This window comes from Syngnathus floridae, chromosome 19 (genome assembly GCF_059516105.1).
Source record: "Syngnathus floridae isolate MCC-2025c chromosome 19, RoL_Sflo_1.0, whole genome shotgun sequence".
Classification (NCBI taxonomy): domain Eukaryota; kingdom Metazoa; phylum Chordata; class Actinopteri; order Syngnathiformes; family Syngnathidae; genus Syngnathus; species Syngnathus floridae.
The window spans coordinates 1,826,984-1,848,890 of record NC_142431.1 but is presented as its reverse complement, the minus strand read 5'-3'; the positions used below and the strand labels follow the sequence as shown (position 1 = coordinate 1,848,890).

At 45.7% G+C, this 21,907-nt stretch overlaps 2 protein-coding genes and 1 long non-coding RNA gene across 3 annotated transcripts in view; 2 read left to right on the top strand and 1 right to left on the bottom strand.

The window, feature by feature from the left end:
• LOC148381509 (exostosin-1) overlaps positions 1-21,491 on the bottom strand; it is a 29,408-nt gene extending 7,917 nt beyond the window's left edge. The window contains exons 1-6 of the mRNA XM_088360993.1: positions 21,342-21,491; positions 20,955-21,001; positions 20,558-20,859; positions 19,668-20,440; positions 915-1,008; positions 729-836 (exon numbers count right to left, since the gene is read on the bottom strand). Coding sequence (XP_088217119.1) covers positions 729-836; positions 915-1,008; positions 19,668-20,440; positions 20,558-20,859; positions 20,955-20,979 — 1,302 coding nt within the window. The 5' untranslated portion in view covers positions 20,980-21,001; positions 21,342-21,491. The remainder of the gene's footprint in view (positions 1-728; positions 837-914; positions 1,009-19,667; positions 20,441-20,557; positions 20,860-20,954; positions 21,002-21,341) is intronic.
• On the top strand, positions 5,272-5,977 carry LOC148381511 (pleurocidin-like peptide WF3). Its single transcript, XM_088361653.1, has 4 exons — positions 5,272-5,434; positions 5,508-5,608; positions 5,685-5,703; positions 5,770-5,977. The coding sequence occupies exons 2-4, from the start codon at positions 5,509-5,511 to the stop codon at positions 5,840-5,842; spliced, it is 192 nt and encodes a 63-aa protein (XP_088217779.1). The 5' UTR covers positions 5,272-5,434; position 5,508; the 3' UTR covers positions 5,843-5,977.
• Positions 6,752-7,742, top strand: LOC148381510 (uncharacterized). The gene is made up of 4 exons (XR_015854468.1): positions 6,752-6,909; positions 7,072-7,222; positions 7,294-7,321; positions 7,417-7,742. It is a non-coding gene; the product is annotated as an uncharacterized LOC148381510 (long non-coding RNA).
• Positions 21,492-21,907: the final 416 nt, after the last annotated feature.

The window sequence follows — 21,907 nt, the reverse complement described above, 5'->3', positions numbered from 1 at the left end:
CGATCCCAAAAATGTAAATATCAACACAGTCAGGGCGCGGTGCTAATTAAAGGTGACAGAAGGTAATCCGATCGCAGAATAATCCATTTTAATGTGTGACAACACTTCCCGGCTGCGAGTGAAACCACAAGCTGATGTCGGAGGGAAAAATAGAAAATTCCCCAAACGTTCGCGTTTGCCATCTTGGTGTTTGTAAAAGTAGTCAACATAATTTTTAGTTAATGCGGTTTCCATTTGGAGCATTTTGGTCTTTGGCCCAAGGGGATCCGGACCCGCCGGGGGTGCTGACATTTCACCGCAGCACGCTTGGAATGTCAGACGGAATGTTTCCAGCACCCACGGGTGTCGGGTTGAGAAGACAAGGTAGATAATTGTCGACCTTGCAGAGCCGCAAAAGTGTCACTGGATGAGGACGTTGAGATTTCGGGTTTTTTGTTGTCATTAGCTTTCAGAGCAGGGGTTTTTTTTTGGACTACAATTGTGCTGTAATATAGAAAGTTTTAAATAAATGAACAAAGATGAAGACATTTTCGCGGAATATATTTTTTGTTACTTTTGTAAAGATAAAATCAAATTTTGTTTGAATTATTTAATAATCGTCTTCCAACTTTGAGGTGCTTTTTATCCATGTGAAGGCTATTTGTTAGCCCTCCTATGATATTTTACATTGCTTGTTAGCATTATGCTAAGCCAATTTAAATCAGACGGCGACTGATTAATTTTCTCACCTGCAGCAGGAGCCTCTCATCGCCGAGCACGGCCGCCTTCCTCCAGTCGATGACCTCGGAGAAGGGGAGCTCCCAGCCGTTGCTCAAAATAACGGGGATGCATGCCGCCTACCAGAAGACAACACCAACACTTTTTTTTCCCCCCTTCCATCAAAAGAGGAGATAATGACAGAATCAAGAGCCCACCTGCAGCGCCTCCAAGAAGCGAAAGGAGCCGAGGCGTCGACCCCGCGGTACCAGGCAGAAGGTGGAGTTGTGGAGAAGCTCCTGGTAGTCGAACCTTCACAAGCAAACACAAGAAACATGATGACATCATGTAAAAAAGAAGAGCACAAAAGCTTCTGGGATATGTTTTTTTCTTGTGGATTAATTTCCAGAACATCAACTACCACAAAAATCAATTATCATTCAGCCTATTGAAAAATCTATCAATCATTTACCCTCGCCTTCTTCTCAAAGTCACTTTTCAACACCACTTTGTGTGACTTTACATTGGCTATAAACGTGTGTGTGTGTGTATGTGTGTGTGGATGATTCTAGGGCTGGCCTGGGGAGATTTCAGATTGCCACCTAATCTGTCTGGGGATCAACTGTCCCCACAACCTCACCAGCAGACACCGGCACGGCTAGCGTGTTTGTGTGTGCGCGTTCACGCCAAAGAAGAAAAGCTCAAAAAATAAGATGTCAGGCATCCGGCTCGTCAACTCAAGGTCGCTTTGAGGGGACGCGCCGACACACAAAGACGTCCATTAGCTCCCGTGGGTCAATTAAAGAATCTGGAACTTCCAGGGATTCAAAAAAAAATGTTTGTTTTACTTGGACTTGTATTTCTTCCCCCAAAACGCAGCCGGCTTGCTTTCATCTGAATGTTTAATTAAAGCGCTCGACTGCAGCCAGACGTCCAGTAATGATCTCTCTAATGGCGGCGTGCTGTGTAAACTATAAATGGCATGGCGAGTAATTACTGCAAACAGGAAGTGGGAACACGCACACCAGCAAGTCGAAGCTTTGTCCTACATGCACGGGCTTGTCCCTTCCAAGTGTAATTGTTTTGTGTGTGTTGTCTCCGTGCATTACTTGAGACAAACGCACACAATCACACACTAGAGGACTGGAAACAAACAAGCAGCGTTCATTAAAAAGCTCAGAGGATTGAAAAGTTGGCTCGTTTCGGCAGTTTAAAGGACGAGTCACGCAAATGGACCCATCAAAGGAGAACAGGCGGCACTCAGAAACAAAAAAACAAAAACAAGCTGCCGTAATTTGTCACTTTTTTTTCATTTCTCGGCGGATATTAATGAGGAAATTAGATCGGCGCTCTGCTTTTGTGTTGTTACAATCGCTCGAGAGTAAAGGTGCATTTTGTGATAGGCCAAGAAAGAAGAAGTGGCAGTGTGAAAATGGAGGTTGTGTTATTTGCTGGGTCATGTCGTCCGAAATTTTGTGTCGACTTATTTTGTGGTCGTCCTCTAAAAAAAAAATGGCATCATTATAGACGATGACTTTGTGTCCATGCCCTTACCCTTGATAAATAAATAAGAATGTTTTCCCAATAGACAGCCCCGTGGAAAACATCTAAAAGCTTTCTGCTGTTAACCAATCAGCTGTGAACTTTCAAGGTGGGCATCTTAGAGAAAATCCCTTCAAAGTGAGGAACTAAAAAGCAACAGTTTCCTTTTTTTTCCCTCCCCGTCGCCTCTTCAACACACTTTTGGCAGGCGTCGTGTTGACATTTCCAAATCACGGTGAGATTTCCACGCCGTCGCGCAATAGCCCGACACGGGGAAACAACAGGCGGGTGGGAGGGGAAAAAAAAATAAAACACGTCAGAAAAAATGAAAAATGGAGCGAGACGCATATTGTGGTGACGAGCGTAATTCATTATTGATGAACAGGAAACAGAGACGGCGAAGGCCGGAGGCGTGGGATCGACGGCGTCACTCTCGTTTGGCCACAGAGTGATGAATATCAGCCCGCTGTGCGTCTTCGTCCAAAGTGTGTGTGTGTGTTTGTGTGTGTCGCCGGCGGACGCGTCGCTTCCACGAGTGAGGAATGAAAGGCGAGAGACATCATCAGTCGTGCTATTGATTTTGCCGCCCCCGTGCCTAATTGAAGCTGTTGCACCAACATAATTGAACTCGGACCTCTCCGTCACTCCCCTCTCGTTAGCGCCGAAACATGTCGAGGCAAAAACAAAAAACACATTTTTCCTCGGGGCCCAAGGAGGGGCTGTCCAGAATCTCCTTTGACATTTTTCCATTTAAAACCTGAACTTGTGTTTTTTTTTCTTTGTTTTGTACCATTTTAGATTCTTAAGTTAAATCTTTGAGCGCTATCATGAGCAGGACTCTAGTTGCTAGCTAACAGTTGCTAGCTAGCTTACTTTAAAAACGGATTTTTGTATTTGTTGCGCTGTGATACGACAAACCGCATCTCCGGGTAGGCTGCTCAGAAGTGTTTAAGGACAACACAAAGTGAAATGTTACATCAACTAGCTTGCGGCGTTATCCAACTCTAAGCGCTCGGCAGATACAGTACATACATTTTGTGTGTCACAAGCTTTGATATGCCCGCCATCCACCAGGGAATATTCGTGGAATATTCCTCCGCCATTCCGCAGGCCAGGTGGTGGGCGGCCTCTTCACAAGCTTCCCGCAGCTCCGGCGGAGACGAGCCCCCGTCGGGACGAGAGAATCGCAGTCGCCGCGTCAAAATCAATATGCTCGTCAGCTCGCTTCACATCTGCGAGAGGATATTTCTCACCGGACGTGAAGAACCATTTGTTTCGTGCGTTCTATAGTTGGTTTTCTAACCTGGGCCTGTTTCAAATCGAGTGATGTAATGTCAACAACAGACAGTTGTTATCGTCACGAAAAATCGGTACGCCTGCGGCGATCGTGTAGTCGTGACGGATAAGCTAAAAACCGATAATAGCAATTGAGTAACGGTCAAAATTACAGCTATGTGATCAGGCATTAAACAGGGAATAAATAAAATCATTTATATCGAGTATATGAAAGCTTGTTTATATATTTTAGATAAGGGCAAGGGCTGACTTTGTGCGAATGTTACTTGAGTCCAAAGTGCAAGCAAACAGTGTTGATTAGAGAGTCACAAGTCTTACGCTCGTGGATTCTTCATCTTTCAGGTTCTGCGGCCATGATGAGGTGGAGCGCCACGATGTGTGTGTGTGTGTGTTTGGAGGCAGTGTATTAAAAGCCTGAGTCGGCAGCCGGCGTGCCCCATCTCCCCCCCCCCCCTCTCTCCAATCTAACCCCCCCCCTCATCCCCTTCCCCTCACCATAGTGAATCCATTCCTCACACCTCCGGCCTCATTTAAGCCCTCCTATTTCCAAGAAATGATTGTCTGCCTTACACTTAGAGATGTGTGTGTAAGTGTGTGTGATCTTTTTTTGTTGTGTTCCCCTTTTGTTGTTGCTGTTATTCGAAGTCAACAGAAGGATGAAAGCTGCCACGCGACCAAAACGAGACAAAAGTTGGCACGGTAACGTCCTTTGAGGACAAAAGTAGCCCCGTGTTATTAGCTGAAAGCTTTGAATTGCATCACCTGCTGGTGGAACGATAAAAGTCGGACCAGACCGAAATTCTATCCCGACGGAAATTTGCCAGGTTACATTTCTGGCCGATCAATTTGGAATATTTATTTTTGGTTGCTATGCTTGTTTTCGCATTGTTTATTAGCATTAGGCTACCATTTTTAAAAAGTGAAAGCGAATTTTTGTGACATTTAGGTGGTTAATTAACAAAATCCTAGCTCAGACTGGATATTTTTGACGGCCAACAACGTTATTAAGAATTCCGGCCTTAGACACACGTACTGCATAAATGTCCACCGTTAGCGGCGCAAATGTCGCATACTGATTTCCTCCGCCTTTGAGAGCCATGTTGGAACAGCGGCGCTAATCCGGGCGAGGGCGAGAGTCTGCGTTTACACTCGGCGAGGTCTTAAGGAGGGATCCGATCTGAGCTTTCAAGTGAGTATTAGGCCAAAGCCGGCGAGGTCTCCAAGGGTCCTTTGCTCAGAAATAGCTCGAGAGCGAAGGTTGTGTTATTTGTACGATGAATTTCCGATTTGTTTATACTCTCGTCTGTTGCTCTCGTATGATTTCCGAGGCGATTCCGGTGGATTCCGGGAATTGAGAAGATCAGTGGAATTCGGTATGAGCCACCTGAGCGCGACGTCATTATAGGCGGCGAGAAGCCGGCGGACGCGACGGTCCTCTTTGTAGGGATCGTGGCGAGATCACTCAAAGACCCAGGATGTCTCGCTCTGGCGCAAATCAAACGAGTTTGGAGCGAGGCGAGAAGAGAAGAGAACTCATCAAAGCCTGAGTGGATTTGCGTAGAGCCCTTTAAAACTTTCAAGTTGAGGAGAGACTTTGGGTGCCTTGGTTGAGACACTTTTGAAGAATTATTAATTGAAACTATAAAATAGATGGTCATCTCAAAGACGTCTTTTTGTTATTCGCCCACGTTCTCTCCATTGAGTTCCTCCTTTAGCGAATTGAGAAACGGAAGTTAATAAGATCGCCGATCGAGCTCGACGATGACTTTGCATTGCCAAACTGCGATTCGATAAGAGTCGAGCACGTCTATAAAAAGAAGCGTCAAGAGCTGATCGGTAGGCACAAAAGAGAAGTTCGACATCTGATACTGCACGGAAACTTTGGTCATTTGGTAGGAAGGTGAGCAAAATCATAAATCTTTTTAAAAAATGGTCTCCTCATAAATTGAAGTCTATTTTTTTTGCGGGTGTAGGATGAAGTGGACATTGGCGTTCCTGGTCTTGGTCCTCGTGGTGCTCATGGCGCAACCCGGGGAGTGCATTTTTGGACTCCTTTTACACGGCTTGACTCACGGTACTTTTTTTTGTCGATTTTGGCATATTTTGGGGTTAAATGCAACTGTCCTAATAACGTTTGTTGTTTTATTTAGCTGGAAAGTGGATCCACGGGTAAGATTCGGCATTTCTTTTATTGTTGTCCGCGTTTGGTTGTGATAATGGTGGTTGCTTGTTCAGGATGATCCACGGGAATGGCTTTGAAGATGTAGAGGTGGTAAACAAGCGCTCCGTGGAATCTGGGCCCGACTAACTCGCTTTCAACTGAGGCCGTTTGCTTGCATTGAGCTTCTGTTGCTTTCTTTTTAGCTCTATCAAAAATGGCCAAAATACAAGAAAGTGATGTATTGCTTCAATCTGTGTGAAATAAACCTGCAATGTAACTTCATTGTGTCCCTTGCTCTTATTTTAATTTTGTCTGAGATGAAAAGAATCTTCAGTAAGAGAATAAAAATAAAATAAGTGTAGTGTGAACAAATCTACATAAATAAACGAAAAAAAATCATGGCGGTTATGTAGCCACTAAAAGGCTTACATACATGAGCATTACAATTTCCCATATATTTTTTAATTTCAACAGTAAATTCAATAAGTTATTTTGATATTGATTTATATTTATATATATAGAGGGATTGATTTTAAATTACCCGCAGAACTGTTTTTATTTTCCAAAACTGCTCTTTAACAATGTTAAAATATGTACAAAATATTTAGAACAAAAGTGTTTAAAATAAATGTATGAACACTTATACTTTGCAAGTTTGAAAAGTAAAAAAATAATGAGAATGCACTTTTGATGGCTATACTGTTTATCATCTCATTAAACATACTGTATTTAATATTAATTTAAAATATTTAATAAATAATTAAATATTGTTTTAAAATTTAACTGACTGATGACTCAAATGTTTTGTTTGTCCATGGACCAATATAATATAATACATATATATATATATATATATAATATGTAATATGTCTTGTCACCGTGGGATAGTAGGAAATTTCGATCTCTTTGTGTCTTGCCATGTGAAGAAATTGACAATAAAGCAGACTTTGATCAGAGTCCCACGAAGTTATCGATTCTGACTTCCCGTCCTCTACCCGATGATTTCCCAAGCATCAACGTGTTGCTGTGAGATAAACGCGGTGACCCGACCACAAGCAGAACTTAAAAAGATGGTGCCAGATCTTAACTGGGACGTCTGTCCTCGACCGAGAATGGTCAGAGGCGTAACGTTAAAAGTCACCCTATTTAAATGAAAGCGACGCTCGGAAGCAGTCAAACCTCATCGACGAACGACTCCAACGCTTTGTCTGAAGGTGAGGAGAATATTCATGAACTTATCGTACTTACCTTCATGATGAAATGATAGCATTTGACAAGGGGTGTGTAGACTTTTTATAACCACCGTCTAGGCGTTTTGCAAGCTGCTGACGACGTTATTTTTCATTACTAATGGCTTGTGTTGTCTTCTTGTGTAGTTGTGCATTTTTATCCTGACGATGAAGTTTGTCACGCTCTTCCTGGTGTTGTCGCTGGTGGTGCTCATGGCTGAGCCCGGCGATTGCTTCTTTAGAAGTCTCTGGAAAGGCGTCAAGGCGGGGTTCAGAGCAGGACGCGACGTATATAGAGGTAAATGCCTCGATTATGATTTATGATTGACAACATGATTTGATATATTGAATTTTCTTTGTTTTGTTTAGCACACCGAGAAGAAAGGAGGTTGGCCAGGTAAGCAACTGACTTGTTTCCAAAATAGTTGAAAATGATTACATTTCCCCAAAAACATTCAGTTTGATAATAACTCACCCTCTTTCTCCAACCAGGGCGAACCAACAAAGCAACCAGTACCCGCCACCGCAGCAATACCCGCCACAGGAGCAAAACCCGCCACCGCAATACGTGCCGTTCATCGTTGAGGAGTGAACCCGACATGCAAGTTGAGGATTCGGCGCGGGCTTAAAAACGAAAAGCTTCATGGCAAATAATTCAAAGTTTAGCTCAACGCTTGACGCCGTTTGAAAAGCTTTGACCTTAGTGTAAACGCCTTAACGCTTATCACCGCCCTGCTGAATAAAGCAAATTTAAAAAGCCATTCTTATGAGAGGATAAAGAATATATGCTTTGCTACATGAGCTGATGAAAACACCCTCCTTGTCCTGCCTTTTTGAGCGTTCCCTTTCGACTAAATAAAGAGTAAAAAAAAATAAATAAAAATGTCCCCTTTTACCAGCAATGGAGGCGGCAGCCACCCGCTCGCACTGACACTCCAAACACAATAAAACCAACACGTAGTAAGCCGGGAGGAAGTAACATTTGCTTTGTGCGCCGTGTTGGAAACAAATCGATTGGAAATGAGAGAGGAGTGAGGTTGGGGGAGGGGGGGGTATTTGGAGTGGGCTTAGTTTAATGTGAGGGTCACCCGTGTCATCGGCGGTGGTTGTTTACCGAGAAGCGCTCGTTGGACACACGCGCGAGCAAACGCTGCTCGGCCAGACTGAGTAGTAAATAATAGACGAGGCAACGCACACACAAACGGCATCAAGGTTAAAGACGGGTGAGCGTGTAAGTGGAGATCTCTCTATCGACGGTAAAGCTGCCGCCGGTGAAACACACAGCGGCCGGCGGGTGTCAACGTTCCCGTCGATAAAATTCCGCCTCATCGGAGAATCGGGTGACCCGACCGAGCACTTCCTCGGTTTACATAAGTGCGTGGGGTGTGACATTTATGATATTAATCATCCTCAGGGTGATGAAGCTTCATCGCGGCGATATCCCGTATACCGCAATGACACCCGACGGACACACCATTAGGTACACTTGTGCAGTAGGGGAAAAAAAAAAATGCATTTATGAGGTTTTGGGTGATGACTACAAAAAAATTTGTTTTCGTAAAAATGTCCAAAGAAAATCCAGACGCAAAACGGCACTTTGAAACGGGCGCATAAATCTTCTGCCAATCAAACGCACATTAACGGCGTGCTCGTGAAATCAAACGCTAACAACGATGGAGGCGTGTCACCCGACAAAAGCAGAACAATATGTTGATGCTAATGAACGACCCGTCATTCAACTTCCTCTGTATTTTCTACGTTTTTTTTTCTCCATCTGCCTTCACAACCCGCAATTATCGCGTCTGCTCGCTGAATGGAAGTGAAACTTTTTCCCGGGCACACTAATGTGCATCGCAGCGTTTCTTTGTGGCAGTTTTTAAAAGCCACTATCTGCTTTTGGAATCCGCTATGAGTCACAGTGACTCATTTGGTGCATCTTTTTAAATCCAAGTAAAAGCAAGAGCAGAATATGAAAAGAAATAGAAAAAATAGATTTGTTTCAATGTTGACCTCAAGTCAAACATTTGTTTACAAAACGGCTAATTACATTATTTGCGCTGCGGGTGTGTGTACACACACACACGTCATATTTCTGTGCCCTCCGGCCTGGCATCGTTGTAAACGGAGACCTGCGGTTTGCGGCGGGCCAATATTAGTTAAGTATTTATTTACCGATGCAGCCCGGCGGCGTCCCGTGAATTATTCATCTTCCTCGCTCGCGGGGAGTCTGTTGGCAGCAGAAAGAAATCGATGCCAAACGATGACGGGCGGCAGACTGCGGCAGGTCGCCTACCTGCAGTATCTACGCTAGCTGCCCGTGTAAAGCGATCGGATCTGCTGATCGGAGCCTTTCCCTTCGTCGTCTCCTCCTTCCGCCGCTGTCAAACAGCGGACAAGACGGTAACTCGGCACGCTGCTCGCCACTTTAGATGGAAACATGACAAAGATGTGCCAAGATGGCGGCACTCCATGTTTTTCTTGATTGATTTTTAGGGAAGGCTGGAACGGACTGATGTCATTTCCATTCATTTCAATGGGGAAAAGGAATTTGAGTTACAAAGATGGTCCCGGATCAAACTCAACTCACATTAAGCAATTGTCCCTTGATTTCTGCCTACTTCTCCGTGTCTGCTTTTATTTCGCATCCATCACTCAGCCCCCTTCCGCCACTTGAGGATCCTCTCCAGACCGATGGAGACAAACGGCGGCGAGATAATTGAGCGCTAATGCGAGCGACTTGGAGATGAATGAAGACAGATGACGAGCACTCCCCTCTCGCTCCGGGACGTCTGGCGGACAAACTCGATTCCCGAGCCCCTTTTTTGTTTCGAGCAAGACCTAAAATATGCGACTTAAGTCTGACTGGAGTCACGTCATGTGGATCGAGCAGGCCGCGCTACGACAACGAGAAATTGGTGTTGCGAGGGAAGTGAAGGGAAGGAAAAAAAATTGGGAAAAGCAACGGGCGTTTTCAATTATATTCCAAGGTGCGGCGCCTGGAGGAGACACAGGGCAGAGAATATAGCGACGATCCATCACGCAGACACTCGGCTAGCGCTGTCTGAGCAAAGAAAAAACGCAAGTGGTGTAGAAGATAAAAGTAGGAGACTGAACAAGCACGCAGGAAGTTAGAGGTGACTTGCGATACTTGAAAGCAAGTCGCTAACTTGAAATATTTGTATCTCAAATCATCATTGCTCATTGAAATGAATGGTAATCCTATTAATCCGTTTCAGGCTCCATGACAAGAGCGCTCCAATATTTACTAGTGTGATACAATTTTTTTAATTACTCACTTATAATTCTGATTCGGCCGATTGATTACAAAAATAATCATATCATAATTAAACATAATTGAGTGTTAATGTCTTGATAGCAATAGCAGTTCAGAGATTTGGTTTTACCCGCACCTTCGTCTTTGGCCATTTCCCTGCTCTTTGCAGTGATTATTTCTGTTAATCGGAGCGCGGCGGCAGATAATTGACCCAGCGCCAGTCCTCCCGCTCATATTCAATTCATAAAGCCCATTTCATTTATTTTTGCTCCCCGCTGATTGAGATGATGATCACATTACATCGCTCCGCCGGCCTCAGAAGATGAGAAATGAAGATTTAGGAGGGAAATTGATGAGTCACCTTCCTCTAAAAAAAAAAAAAAACGCCCTCAAAGTTTTGAAGCGGCTCAAATATTTTAAAGAGCATTCTTAGATACTTAATTGACCCTCGGAGAGCTTAGGAATCAAACAAATGGACCCTGATAGGAAAGAGATGGTTCCCATGGCTGATTTAACTTTCAACTGAGTAACTTTTGATTTATTTTTAGTTTAATTCAGATTGTTTAAAAAGAAAAAAATTGAAATTTTCTAAATTCTTCAGCCTCAACGACTAATGTCCCGAAGCAATGTGCAGTCACATGGGATGCAGTCACCTGGGAGGGCAAAGCATGCTGGGAGGAAAAGAGGGGGGGTTGGTGGGGGGGGGGGGGGGGGGGGGTTGTAGCATCATCAATCAACACATAACGACAGAGGGCATGCTGTCAATGCCAAAATGGAAATAAACAGGACGGTGACAGTGAGTAAGGGGAACGGCAGCGCATCTGTTCGTCTGATTTGTCCAATCAGACGTTAGCGGACGCCGCCGGTGAAGATGGCAGTGGTGGCGGTGGGGGGGGGACGCGGGCGGGGGCAAGTGAGGCAAAACCCCCCGAAGACATGAAATGGCGAGCAAATAGAAAGATGAAGTCAAGTTAACCTGTGGCCATGTGTAACCTTCAGCGTGTCTATTTGAACATCATCAATCTAGCCATCCGTCCATCAAGCTATCAATCAACCTCAGGTTGTTCTTCTGGTTTTCAACTCGTAACTTAAGTTACTCGTATTCCGAGGGCACAATCTGGGCCTAGAAAGCTGACACGGCGATTCAAAGAGATCCTAAATAATCATTTCCGGCTAAATCGAGTCAAATTCCGCACGGTGCTTGGGAACGGTTCCCAGACGCACACGTTCGCCGGAGGTCCCGGCGGAAGCTCGGTTAATACGCCCCACCTGTGGGTCACATCCCATTTGTCAAAGCTCTGGGTGCCCGCCAGAAGACCGCCAACTTGCTGAGCATGCATTTCAGGGGAAATGGACACAAGCACGCCATCTGGGCGCAGCTCAGGTAAAGCGGTGCAAACTTGTCACCAACTGTCAAAGAATTGGGAAGTGTCGCCGACGACGGTGGAGGTGGAGCACAAACGGATAAGTGCCAAGGTGGAGGTAGCGCTGTTTGGTAATTGGGCTTAATTGTTGGAAACACTGACCCCCGCAAATTAGTCGTGTGCGCATAATCGGATGTGTGCCGCTGGAAAGGCTAGAACCACATCTAATTACGTTGGCCGTATTATGCTTGGACCGCACACACATACACACACGGTGACATTTAAATATCAGTTTAAGGTTAATGCGTCTCCCCGGCAGATGGATAAAATTCTCCTAATGTCATTGGGCTCCAGCCACATTTAAAATGACAAAGCAAGCAGTCGCGTGAGCGTAACAGGCGCAATTTTAATTATGGAAATTCAGATTTAGGCGAAGAATGTCTTCAAAATGTTGAGTGGCGTATCAGTCAGACTTCATCAATTCCGCATTCCCAACAAGTCAACTCCTCGTTGCAAGTTTTACACTAATGACATCGGTAAAATAATGGATGAGTGGGCGGCGGCGGCGGCGGCGGCGGCGGCGGCGCTACCTTCCCCCCCCCCCCCCCCCCCCCCGTCTGGCGTCGGATTGGAGCGCTGTTAACCGAGTCGCCGACGTGGACTTTCACGCCTCAGAAATTAAATCATCAGCCGAGGAGGCGGCCGGGAGCAGAGTGGGAGCTACCATTAGGTTAATGAGCTGTGAAATGAAATGTATTCCTTCGCACCCCCCCCTCCCTCCCCCAAGCCGCGGCCCACACGCAGGCCTAATGAACTTGACTCCGTCGCCATCAATTACAAGCAGTCTCGCCATTTTACTACCTGGACTCAAGCACCGAACAAGACCGCACTTAGCGGCAACATGGGCGCCTTGTTATTATTATTCACAGAAAGCGTAGGAAGCAAAAATTAATTAGGATGTTCGGAATACAGCACAGACACTCACACACACACACACAAACAGATCCCTGCGCTGTTAGCTGCCAGGCCAAGCGGTTTTCAGATTTTCAGCAGAAGGGGAACAATTGTTTGGACAGCATGTGAGAATAATCCCGTCATCTGGACCCCCCTCTGCTCATCTCGCTTAATCCCGCACACCACGTACAAAAATGCACACACAAGTCAAAGAAAGTAGAACTGGAAACCGGAGCCGACATATACAAGCGCATCAACTTTGACCCACCCTATTGCGCTCTAAAAATTGGGCATTTAATCGGCGTGACCGACCGACACGAGTTCAACGTTTGTGTCCTTCAGGCTTCTGAAAGAAGAAGGAAACAATAAAGAAGTAAACGGGCAGATGCTGCCAGGCCCGTCTGACAGTTTGGCGGGCAATTACAAACGTTGGGCCGACATCTTGTCTTCAGGTGCCCTTAACAAGCATCGCAAGGAGGGCAGGAATGTTCTCATCCTGTGAGCGCCGGTCATGGTTGGGCTTTCAAACTAAATTTGGAGTTTCAAAATTGGGTTTCAAGCCATTGTATCTGATTAAAATAATCGTAAAAAACCCTGACAGTAAATATATACAAAAGAAGACATTTAAGAAAAATCAAAGTCGACATTTTCCTGTTGCAAGTGTAACATCCTGACCGGAGGCCTGCCCCGTTTGTCACGTCTGTCATCCAAATCTGCGCCGAGCTGACATTTTTGACGGCCAGCGCATCCGAAGGGCAAAACATCCAGATAAACTTGTTCGCCCCCTAAGCGTTTTTATCGTGTCAGGGTAGGGGCGGGGGGGATCACTTGTCAGCAGCGGCTTCTTTACTGTCTGTCGGAATGCGGGTCGGGCTCGAAACGTCAGCGCTGGAAAAATGGCAACGATGGTGTGGCGGGAGGCCTAAATCATGTGTCCGGGTTTGAGACGAGGTTCGAGTTTCGCTTTCCATCGAGGCCTAGATTTTTTTTTATTAGGTCTTTAAAGTGTGATTCGTGTTTCAAACCAAATAAATCACAACATGGACTAACTATCTTAGCTAGCTCGGGATGCTAATCCTAACTTGTTTTAAGGCCTTATTTAGAAAGCACCATGACTTCAAACTCAAGCAAAAAAAAAAAAAAGAACAGATAGGTGCAAGAAAATCAACGTCTAAAAAATTCACATCTACTTCCACGTCGGATGAAAGCGGAGCAGCAGACTGCGCCGTACGCTAACTCGACATGAAGGCTGCTTAATAATACGCCCGGCGTAAATAAAAGAGCGTGCGAGTGCTTTTTCCAGGGCGTCCCGGGACTCGCCGGGGCCGTTCCTCGGCCATTCCGCTGTCAGTTACGGTTGCTCATCCGACTCGGGCCTCGGATGTGGTGGGACGGCGGGACTGTCAAAGCACATGATCTTTTAATGGAGGGATGGCACGCAATTTTTTTTTCTTCTTCAATCCTTAGTGGAAGAAATAATATGAAATAAAGCTTAACCAAATGACACCGTTTGACGTACTCCGGATAACAACAAAATCAACATTGGCCAATTACGTTCCAGTCCCTCAGGAAGGTTTTCATTAAGCTCAACAAGGCCCGACGCGATGCTCCACATCAGGAAGTAAAATATCGGAATATTGGACATCGGAATAGATGTTGGCGTAGTGATACCCGCGAGTCACCGTTCCGATTTATTGGGCTATTTTCCAGCGGCGCTGCCTGACGGCAACAGCGCTTAGCACTTTGTTGATCCCAGCTGTGTCACCTCCAGCGCTATCTGTGTAATATTCATGACGAGCCTGTCTCGCTCTCGCTCCGTGTCATGTTCCTTTGTTCGCTCTCATTACGGCGGTGTCCTGAAAATGACAAGGTACAAGAGCCTCTCTCTCTCTTTTTTTTTTAAGTCCCACATCCATTTGCTGTGAAGTAGCAGAAGAGGATAAAGAGCCCAATGAAGAGATATTATCGGTAATGGAGGTTTTGTCAGCCTTCCAGCCTTTGCTTCTTTCCCGCCGTGTTTTTACAGATATAAAACATTCAAATGAAATTTTTAAATGCAAAATTGCAATTTGTCATAAGCTCACCGCAGTGTTGAGTCAAAAAACTTTCTGGGTGGAAAATGGGCGGCGAAAGGAATGATCAGGGCTCTCATTCGAGTGCCGTCAGCCATCTTTAAAGGGGACGGTTTATCAGCCGGGATCGAACGCTTGTCGATAGACGCTCATTTGGCTCAATCTATTTTCCCTCCTTCTATTTATCTCACCAAAATAAGACGAGGGTTTCAAAAAGGAACTAGGCTATTCGATAAATATCGATTGCCAACTGTGACAGTCGCATAATGTTATATGTTATTTTTAAATAAAGGAAAATATATTTTAAAAAGAAACTAGGCTAAGGAAAATATATTGTACATTATAAAACACATAATGACAAAGTAATCGAATAGATGTAATGTATTAAACAGATTGTACATCATGATTAATTCATTGTGGCACTTTCTGAGGTTCATGTCTTGGCCACCAGGAGGCAGTATAACACTGGCATGATGATTAAATTAAAGAAAAGTTACACAAATACTGTTAATCAACCGCTCTAAGATTGGCTCTTCTCGTATATATATAAAATTAAAAAATGACTAGAAATAAGAGGAAAAATCATCCAGGATTAGCCTTTGCTCTTCTACCATCTTCTTTGTCTGTAAATGGATTCATGCAAAACAGGCGAGTTCTTACAAGAGTCCATTCAATCCGTCCATTCCGATCATGTTGAATGATCAATGCGGCGTAGTTTGAGTCGCCAAAAGCCAATGTTTGGCAGCCCCATTTGCACCAATCATTATCTCGGCCATTAGCCGGCGTATTAGCTACCGGAGGCACGTCTAAATCAGCAACATATAGACTTACAAACTCACGCACACACACACACGGCAGCCAAGTCCATTAGGCCGCTGCGCACAAATCAAGCAGGAAATAGAAACCCGGCGGTGAAAATGAATATATGCAAAACAGCCTGAAGTTGCTTTTAAAACGTCAATCCCGTAAAAGCACGGATTTTAGAAAGAAGATACGATCGGGACAAGAGGGAGGATGCGATGTCAACAGGTAAACAAAGACGCTAAGTGGACGAGTGACTTGGCGGAAATGCAGTCGAAATTATCCCAAAAGTCGAAGTGATTTAAAAAAACAGGAAATGTTAGCTTATGCTGTAAAAAGATTTTCCAAAAAGCAAAATGTGTGCCTTGTTTCAATAAAGGATGCAAAACTTTGGTCTCTTGGGTGCATGTGGCGGATCGACACATCACCCTCACAAAAAAACGTCCGTGTAACAGATTTACTTAGTTGTTTAATTTCACACTTGATGGGTGGGCAGGCACTCCCGAGCCACAACTATTTGTATACAAGCAATTAAAAAGTCAATCTTCCGTAATATGTCCGCTTTAAAAGGCTCTCCAACGGTAACGACCGTCGGGGGAGTCTCGTTAAGAACGATGGTGTCGGCGTGCGGTTGTTTACTTCGGCTAAAGTGAGGAGACGATTTGATGTGAGACGAGAAAATGGACATTGCCAACACGCACACACAAAAAAGTGGACATTAAATGGCGGATATACATTGTGTTGAAGTGGACTTCAATGACTTCTCTGCCCGGCTCCATCTTTTCATTTATTTATTTTTTCCCCTCTTGACACTATAAATGGAGTCTCGGCTAACAAAAAATGTCATATTGTTTGTTTTAGGCGGTCTATCGTGGAGCAGAGATCCACAAAAGGACCCCAAGAGAAAGACGAGGCAAGTCTCGGGATCTTTAGAAAGTCATTGTCGCCACGACTGTATTCATTAGTGTGAATTATGCATGGCACAAATCTGAATGGGATTGTTAGCTGTCCTTTGTAGTTGGATTTGAAAAGGACAAAACAAGCACACAGATGATCTTTTTTTTTTTTTTTTTTTCTCTCCCCCCTCGCTCGCTCTAGCTGGATGGCAGCAGCTCCGCGGCTTACAGTCGGCACCATCTGGACGGGCCTCGCCAGCGCTCGCCGGAACGTGCGGTAGAAACACGTGATCCGCGTCTGTTGTTTGACTTTACGGTCAGCTTTATGTTGACGTTTAGGCTTGACAAGTTTTATATATTGTGTGTGGGGGGGGGCCTCAGTCAGCAAAAAGCACATATGGCACCATTAATATGAACACTCTGCAGTGCTGACACATATTAGATGTGCTAACACCGCAAGTGGCGTCGGTGCCAATTCGCAGGTACGATTGGTTCTGATCCAATGTGATTAAAAATATATATATAAAAAAAAACCGGTTTCAATTACTACCGGATGAATTACGACTGAATATTAAGACGGCGGGTTTTATATGACTATGATGTTATGGTAATCTATAAAACGATGTGCGCTACGACAAAGTTTCTTACAACAGTTTATAATAGCGTGACTTTATTTTTACAATGATGTATTTAATGTATCTCCTGTGAATTCAATTTTTTAGGAATTTGGGGTTAAATGAAACTGCACAAGTGCACCATCTGTGCTCCGAGACATAAAGCAAAGCATCCAGAAGCAAAAAAATCAGACATTGGAAGGCAACCCGGGGAGCGACTGCCCAACTTAAAAAGTGAATTAAGCAAAACAAATTGTGATTAGTTTGGCGCCATTCGGGCTAACATTTCCACTGATGTTGCTTTGGGCTCGTTGACGTTGATTAAAAACAACACGAAGCCATCGTAGGGGGAAACCACGTGGAAAGAAGTACAAATTATTTCGAGCGCAGATAAAGATAAAACAATTGGTTGGTTGCTTGGTTAGTTGGTTGCTTGGCTGTGTCTGCCAGCTGTGCTCGCCGCCACCTCTCTAATCCGCCGCAGAACAGCCGGAGGCTTTCCAGCGCAATATCACATTTTCATAATGAGAGCCAATGAGCTGTAAATCCCTGCTGGAGCGCTTTTACACAGCCGCATGAGGTTAACACTACCCAGCATTTTACTTCCAAAAGTGGAGGGGAAAAAAAAAAAGGCTTTACCTTTGACCAAAGTGGAGCTACAGACTTTTGATTTTCTATTATGACAAATTTCAAAATGAAATCACAAAAATTCTCTATTTTTTTTGTCTTAAAAAGTCCGCCATTTTTTATAAAGAGGTCAATTTCGGTTCCATATTTATCTGCTTGTGTAAAGTTTGCCCAATTTCATATTGTTGGTCTATGACAAAGTTTCCAGAACAAACAAGACTTTCTTCTCCTTCCCTCCCTCCTGCTGTGATCCATCTGTCCGCCTTCCCTCTCGCTTCCCACCTCTGTAATTCCGACTCCCTCGGCGAAAATGGATGGCGACGCACCTTTACTTCAGCTCAAGTGGCTGGCCCAAAGAGCGAGAGCGCGGCGGAAGCGGGAAGAAGATGGTAGATGACAAAAGAGATGAGGGCAGATATGACGGATGGACGGAAGCGAGACGGCTGTGATGGAGTGGAATTTTCGGGCGCGGCAGGTAGCGGAGAATTGACTGCGAAGGCCCGACACACTTGAGAAAAACGGCCAAAACGTGCGAGTTTGTTCTCCCCGACGGAATTAATAAGTGGTTTTCAACTCTGTAATTCCAGATTTAAAAGGATTTCTTCGTGATAATTTTTTCTGTGTTCACTCCTTAGTGAATGAAACCGCAACGGCCCATTGTTTTTTTTTTTTTCCTTCCCGCCTCCTCTCAGTACTCCACGCCAAGACTAGCAAAGGGTGGCGGAGAATGAATAGCGATCTATGTTTGGCTTTCACGTGCCAAGAGGGGAGCATTAACCTCCATTCATCTGCTGATTGGCCGCTGTGACGCCGGATCGATGGGGCTGTTTTTACTCACCCGGCAGGCCTTGGCCGGAAGCCTTTGGCGTATTGACGACTTCTACCGCCACCCTGACAAGTCCGCCGGCTGAAGTTAGAAACGGTCAAAATAAGCGAGTAAATGGAAGGAAACGCTGTTCGTTGGGATTTATTTATATTGGATTCATTCCTCAATTGCTTGGCGATTATTTTTTGATGTGTTCATCATTATTTATTGATTTCAAACATCCAAATGACCCAAAAACTATGAAACCACACGCACTGAAACGAACAGGGTCCACAAACAGAGCCCTGGAGCACACCGCCGCCACCACGATTCAGTCGTGACTTTACTGCTTCAAACTTCCCTGCCCACGAATTGCATGTTTCACTACGCTGGCGGAATTGTCACGCGCCTCAAACGTGTTTAAAAAAAAAAAGTGTCTCATCTTCGCTCTCTCCGGCGGGAATGTGGCACTGTGTTATTATCCCGAGTGGTGCTCTTCATTGGCGCTCACATCCAAAGATGCACTTAGACGGCAGCGAAAGCTTTTTCCACGCTTTGCCTCGGCTTGGTAGGCGAGCACGACGGCAGACGAGGGAAGAAAAGCGAGGAAGGGAGGAGCACCAATGAAGGTGGAGGGAAACGGCCGCACCGTCGCGCCGACCACATGACTGCCGTTGACATTTGCTTTTATTACCTTTTGCCACTTTCCCCCTGCCTCTCCATCATACATCTTGAAAGCTGCGGCCGCCAAATACACCCATGTACATATCGGCGTAGCCTAGCTTTTCATTGCCAAGTGTCACTTACAAGAGAGTCATATCTCAGAAATAAAAATCTGATTTTCATTAAGTAGATCATATTGGCGAGTGGCAAGTTCTTAAAAATGACAGCAAACTTAATTCCCATAAAGGGCTGACTTGAATGTTTCTTTGATTCCTAAGTGCTACATAAATAATAGAGAGCAACAACACCAAAAAGTAAACCCGCCGAGTGTGAAATTGGGACCCACTTTCATAATAAAAAGCTATCAGGCCGCGAGAGAGAATGTGCTAATTACTTTTAGTGAAGGAGCCTCTTAAGCGCCGTGTTCATTCGCGCTTGCTATTGATTAGCAGCTTCTCACAGTTCACGTTGCTCTTTTATTTTCTGTAAAAGTGATTTTATGAACCGCGACAGAGAATTAAGTCATTTATTTTTCTGCCATTAAAACCACAAATGCGCTTTTTGTGTTGAATTTTCATTTTTTGGGAGGCTTTGTAGTTCTTTATAATCACTGGCATGAAAACGGTATTTTTTTGGGTATAATTTACTACGAGAGAGACAAAAGTGGACTTACTTTGCGTATTCTCGGTTGTCGTGATCGCAGCGGGAGTCTTTGTGCTTCTCCCAGTCCTTGCCGTGCTTGCAGGTGGTCAGCAGGACAATGTCGTCGGCGTTGTGGATGTGATACAAAGCGTTTCTGGTCTCCGATCCGATCCCTGTTAGATAGCGCTTGCCTTTGAAGACCAGCAGGTAGCGCCTGGAGGACGAGGAGGAGGTCGGCGAGTCTCGGGCCGAGGCGCCGTCGGCGCCGCCCGTGCCCCCTGCTTTAAGTGGGTGGTCTTTTGAGAACAAGGGGATGGAGATATCAAAGTCGGGTCGAAAGTTGGCCACGTTGGCGCTGGCCTTGGCCAACATGGCCTGGCCCACCTCAAAGCCCAGATCCTCCGTGTAGTCCGGCCAGGTGCCGGAGTAGAGGTTAAAAATCAAGTGGTTCCTGCCGTCGTTCCACGTGGGCAAACTCTGAATCCGCGTCCTGGCGTTTTGGACAAACTGGGGCGACAGACGGTCCCTGTCCAGGGTGTCCACAGCCAGGACGAACAGGCAGGCCTTCACGGGGTCATCCGTGTGGAAGCGAGACTCCTGGATGGAGGAGAGGATCTTACGGTAGGTGGGGGAAATCTCATCGCCTCTTTGCGGCGGGTAAACGTAGACGCCAAAGTGCGGCTGGCAGCGGGCAAAGTCGAAGCAGGTTTCCATGCGGCAGCGTTTGTTCTTGTAGAGGTTGTCACGCACCGAGCGCCGCTCTCTTGGCGAGCTGTGCTGGTGGTGCACCTGGGGACCGTCCTCCTGAAAAGTACATGGAGAAATGGCTTCAAGGATGCATTTGACAAGGTCTGGAATATTTGTGAAAAATTCTCAACACCATGAGTTGACTACACCTTCCAGTTGGAACCTTTACTGTACCTCCTGCTCTCCTCCCTCAAGGTAGGGCGCCAGCAACTGGTTCAACTCGGTCCAGTGTGCTGGCTGTTTGGACAGGCCCCTACGAGGCAGTGGCGCTCTGGGCCGGGCCCGGTCCGCTTCCCGGCTCAGGCTGTACGACTGGTGCTGGTAGTAGTCGGGGTACTGGGGCAATTGGTGGCGGCGGTGGTGCCGCTGCTGTTGCTGCTCAAAGTCGCCGATTTGCAGAGCCCACATGTAGACCAGGAAGAGAAGAGCGACCCCCACAGACACGAGCAGGTACCGCTTCTTGGCCTGCATGTGTGCTGTGAGGCGGTGGGGTGGAGGGTGGGATCAGGAGGAGGAGGATGGAAAGGGGACGGAGGAGTCGGGCAGGTAGGCGCAGGTCAGGTGGACTCACTAGGATGTCGCCTTAGCCACACCATGGCATTCTGGGATGTGGAGTCACTAAAGATGATTGGAAAATGTCAAATTAATACAGTGAACCAATTACAAATATGTATTTTTTTTTTTTTTAAATTACAATTTCTAATGTGCTGGGTCAAAATATTAGAAACAAGGGCGAAAATTCAATTGCATTAACTAACTGAAATAATGCTGTGGGCATAAAAGCCACATTTTTTTCCTTTAATTTATTGTACCAAAAATGGATATTCAGAACTCTCAATTAGTTTAGCATACTTTTTATTCTTAATAAATATCCATAGCGTGTCAAGTTAAACATTCTAACAAAAGTTTTAGCGTCAATGACGTCACAGAAGAGGACATTTTTTTTTTTAGTGCCTACCTGTACTAGGGAACACCTGTAGTCCCGGCAAGGTTGGATGCTGCTGCTGTCGACCCCGCAGCCGGCGCGTGCATTCCTCCGCTCCCGTGCGCGCACGCGCGCAGCTAACGAAGCAGCAATTAACGTGCACGCGCAAGTTCACACACGCACGCAGCGTCGTAGTCCGCGGAGCAACGCCGACGCTGTCGCCGCCACCACGACCACCACGACGACACGCCGTCGCTCCTCCATCCGGCTGGCAAACTTTTTGCTTCTTACTCATCCGTGGAAGACGAAACAAAACGGGACGCGCGTCCGCGCCGCCGGCACCGTCACCGCCTCCTCATCCCGCATCCGTCCACACGCGTCCATCCCAGAGCAAACAAAATTCTAATTTGTCACTTTTAGAGGGAACCGAGTCCTCATCCTCATCGGAATCCGGAGAATCCAGTTACCGCATCCACTTCACGGTCCTGCCTTGATTGACAGGCGGAGCGGATTGCCTCGAGGAATGTAGACGCGCGCGCACATGCGCGCCTGAATGCGAGTCTTCTTTTGGATCAGAGCAGCAACCAAGAACAACCACC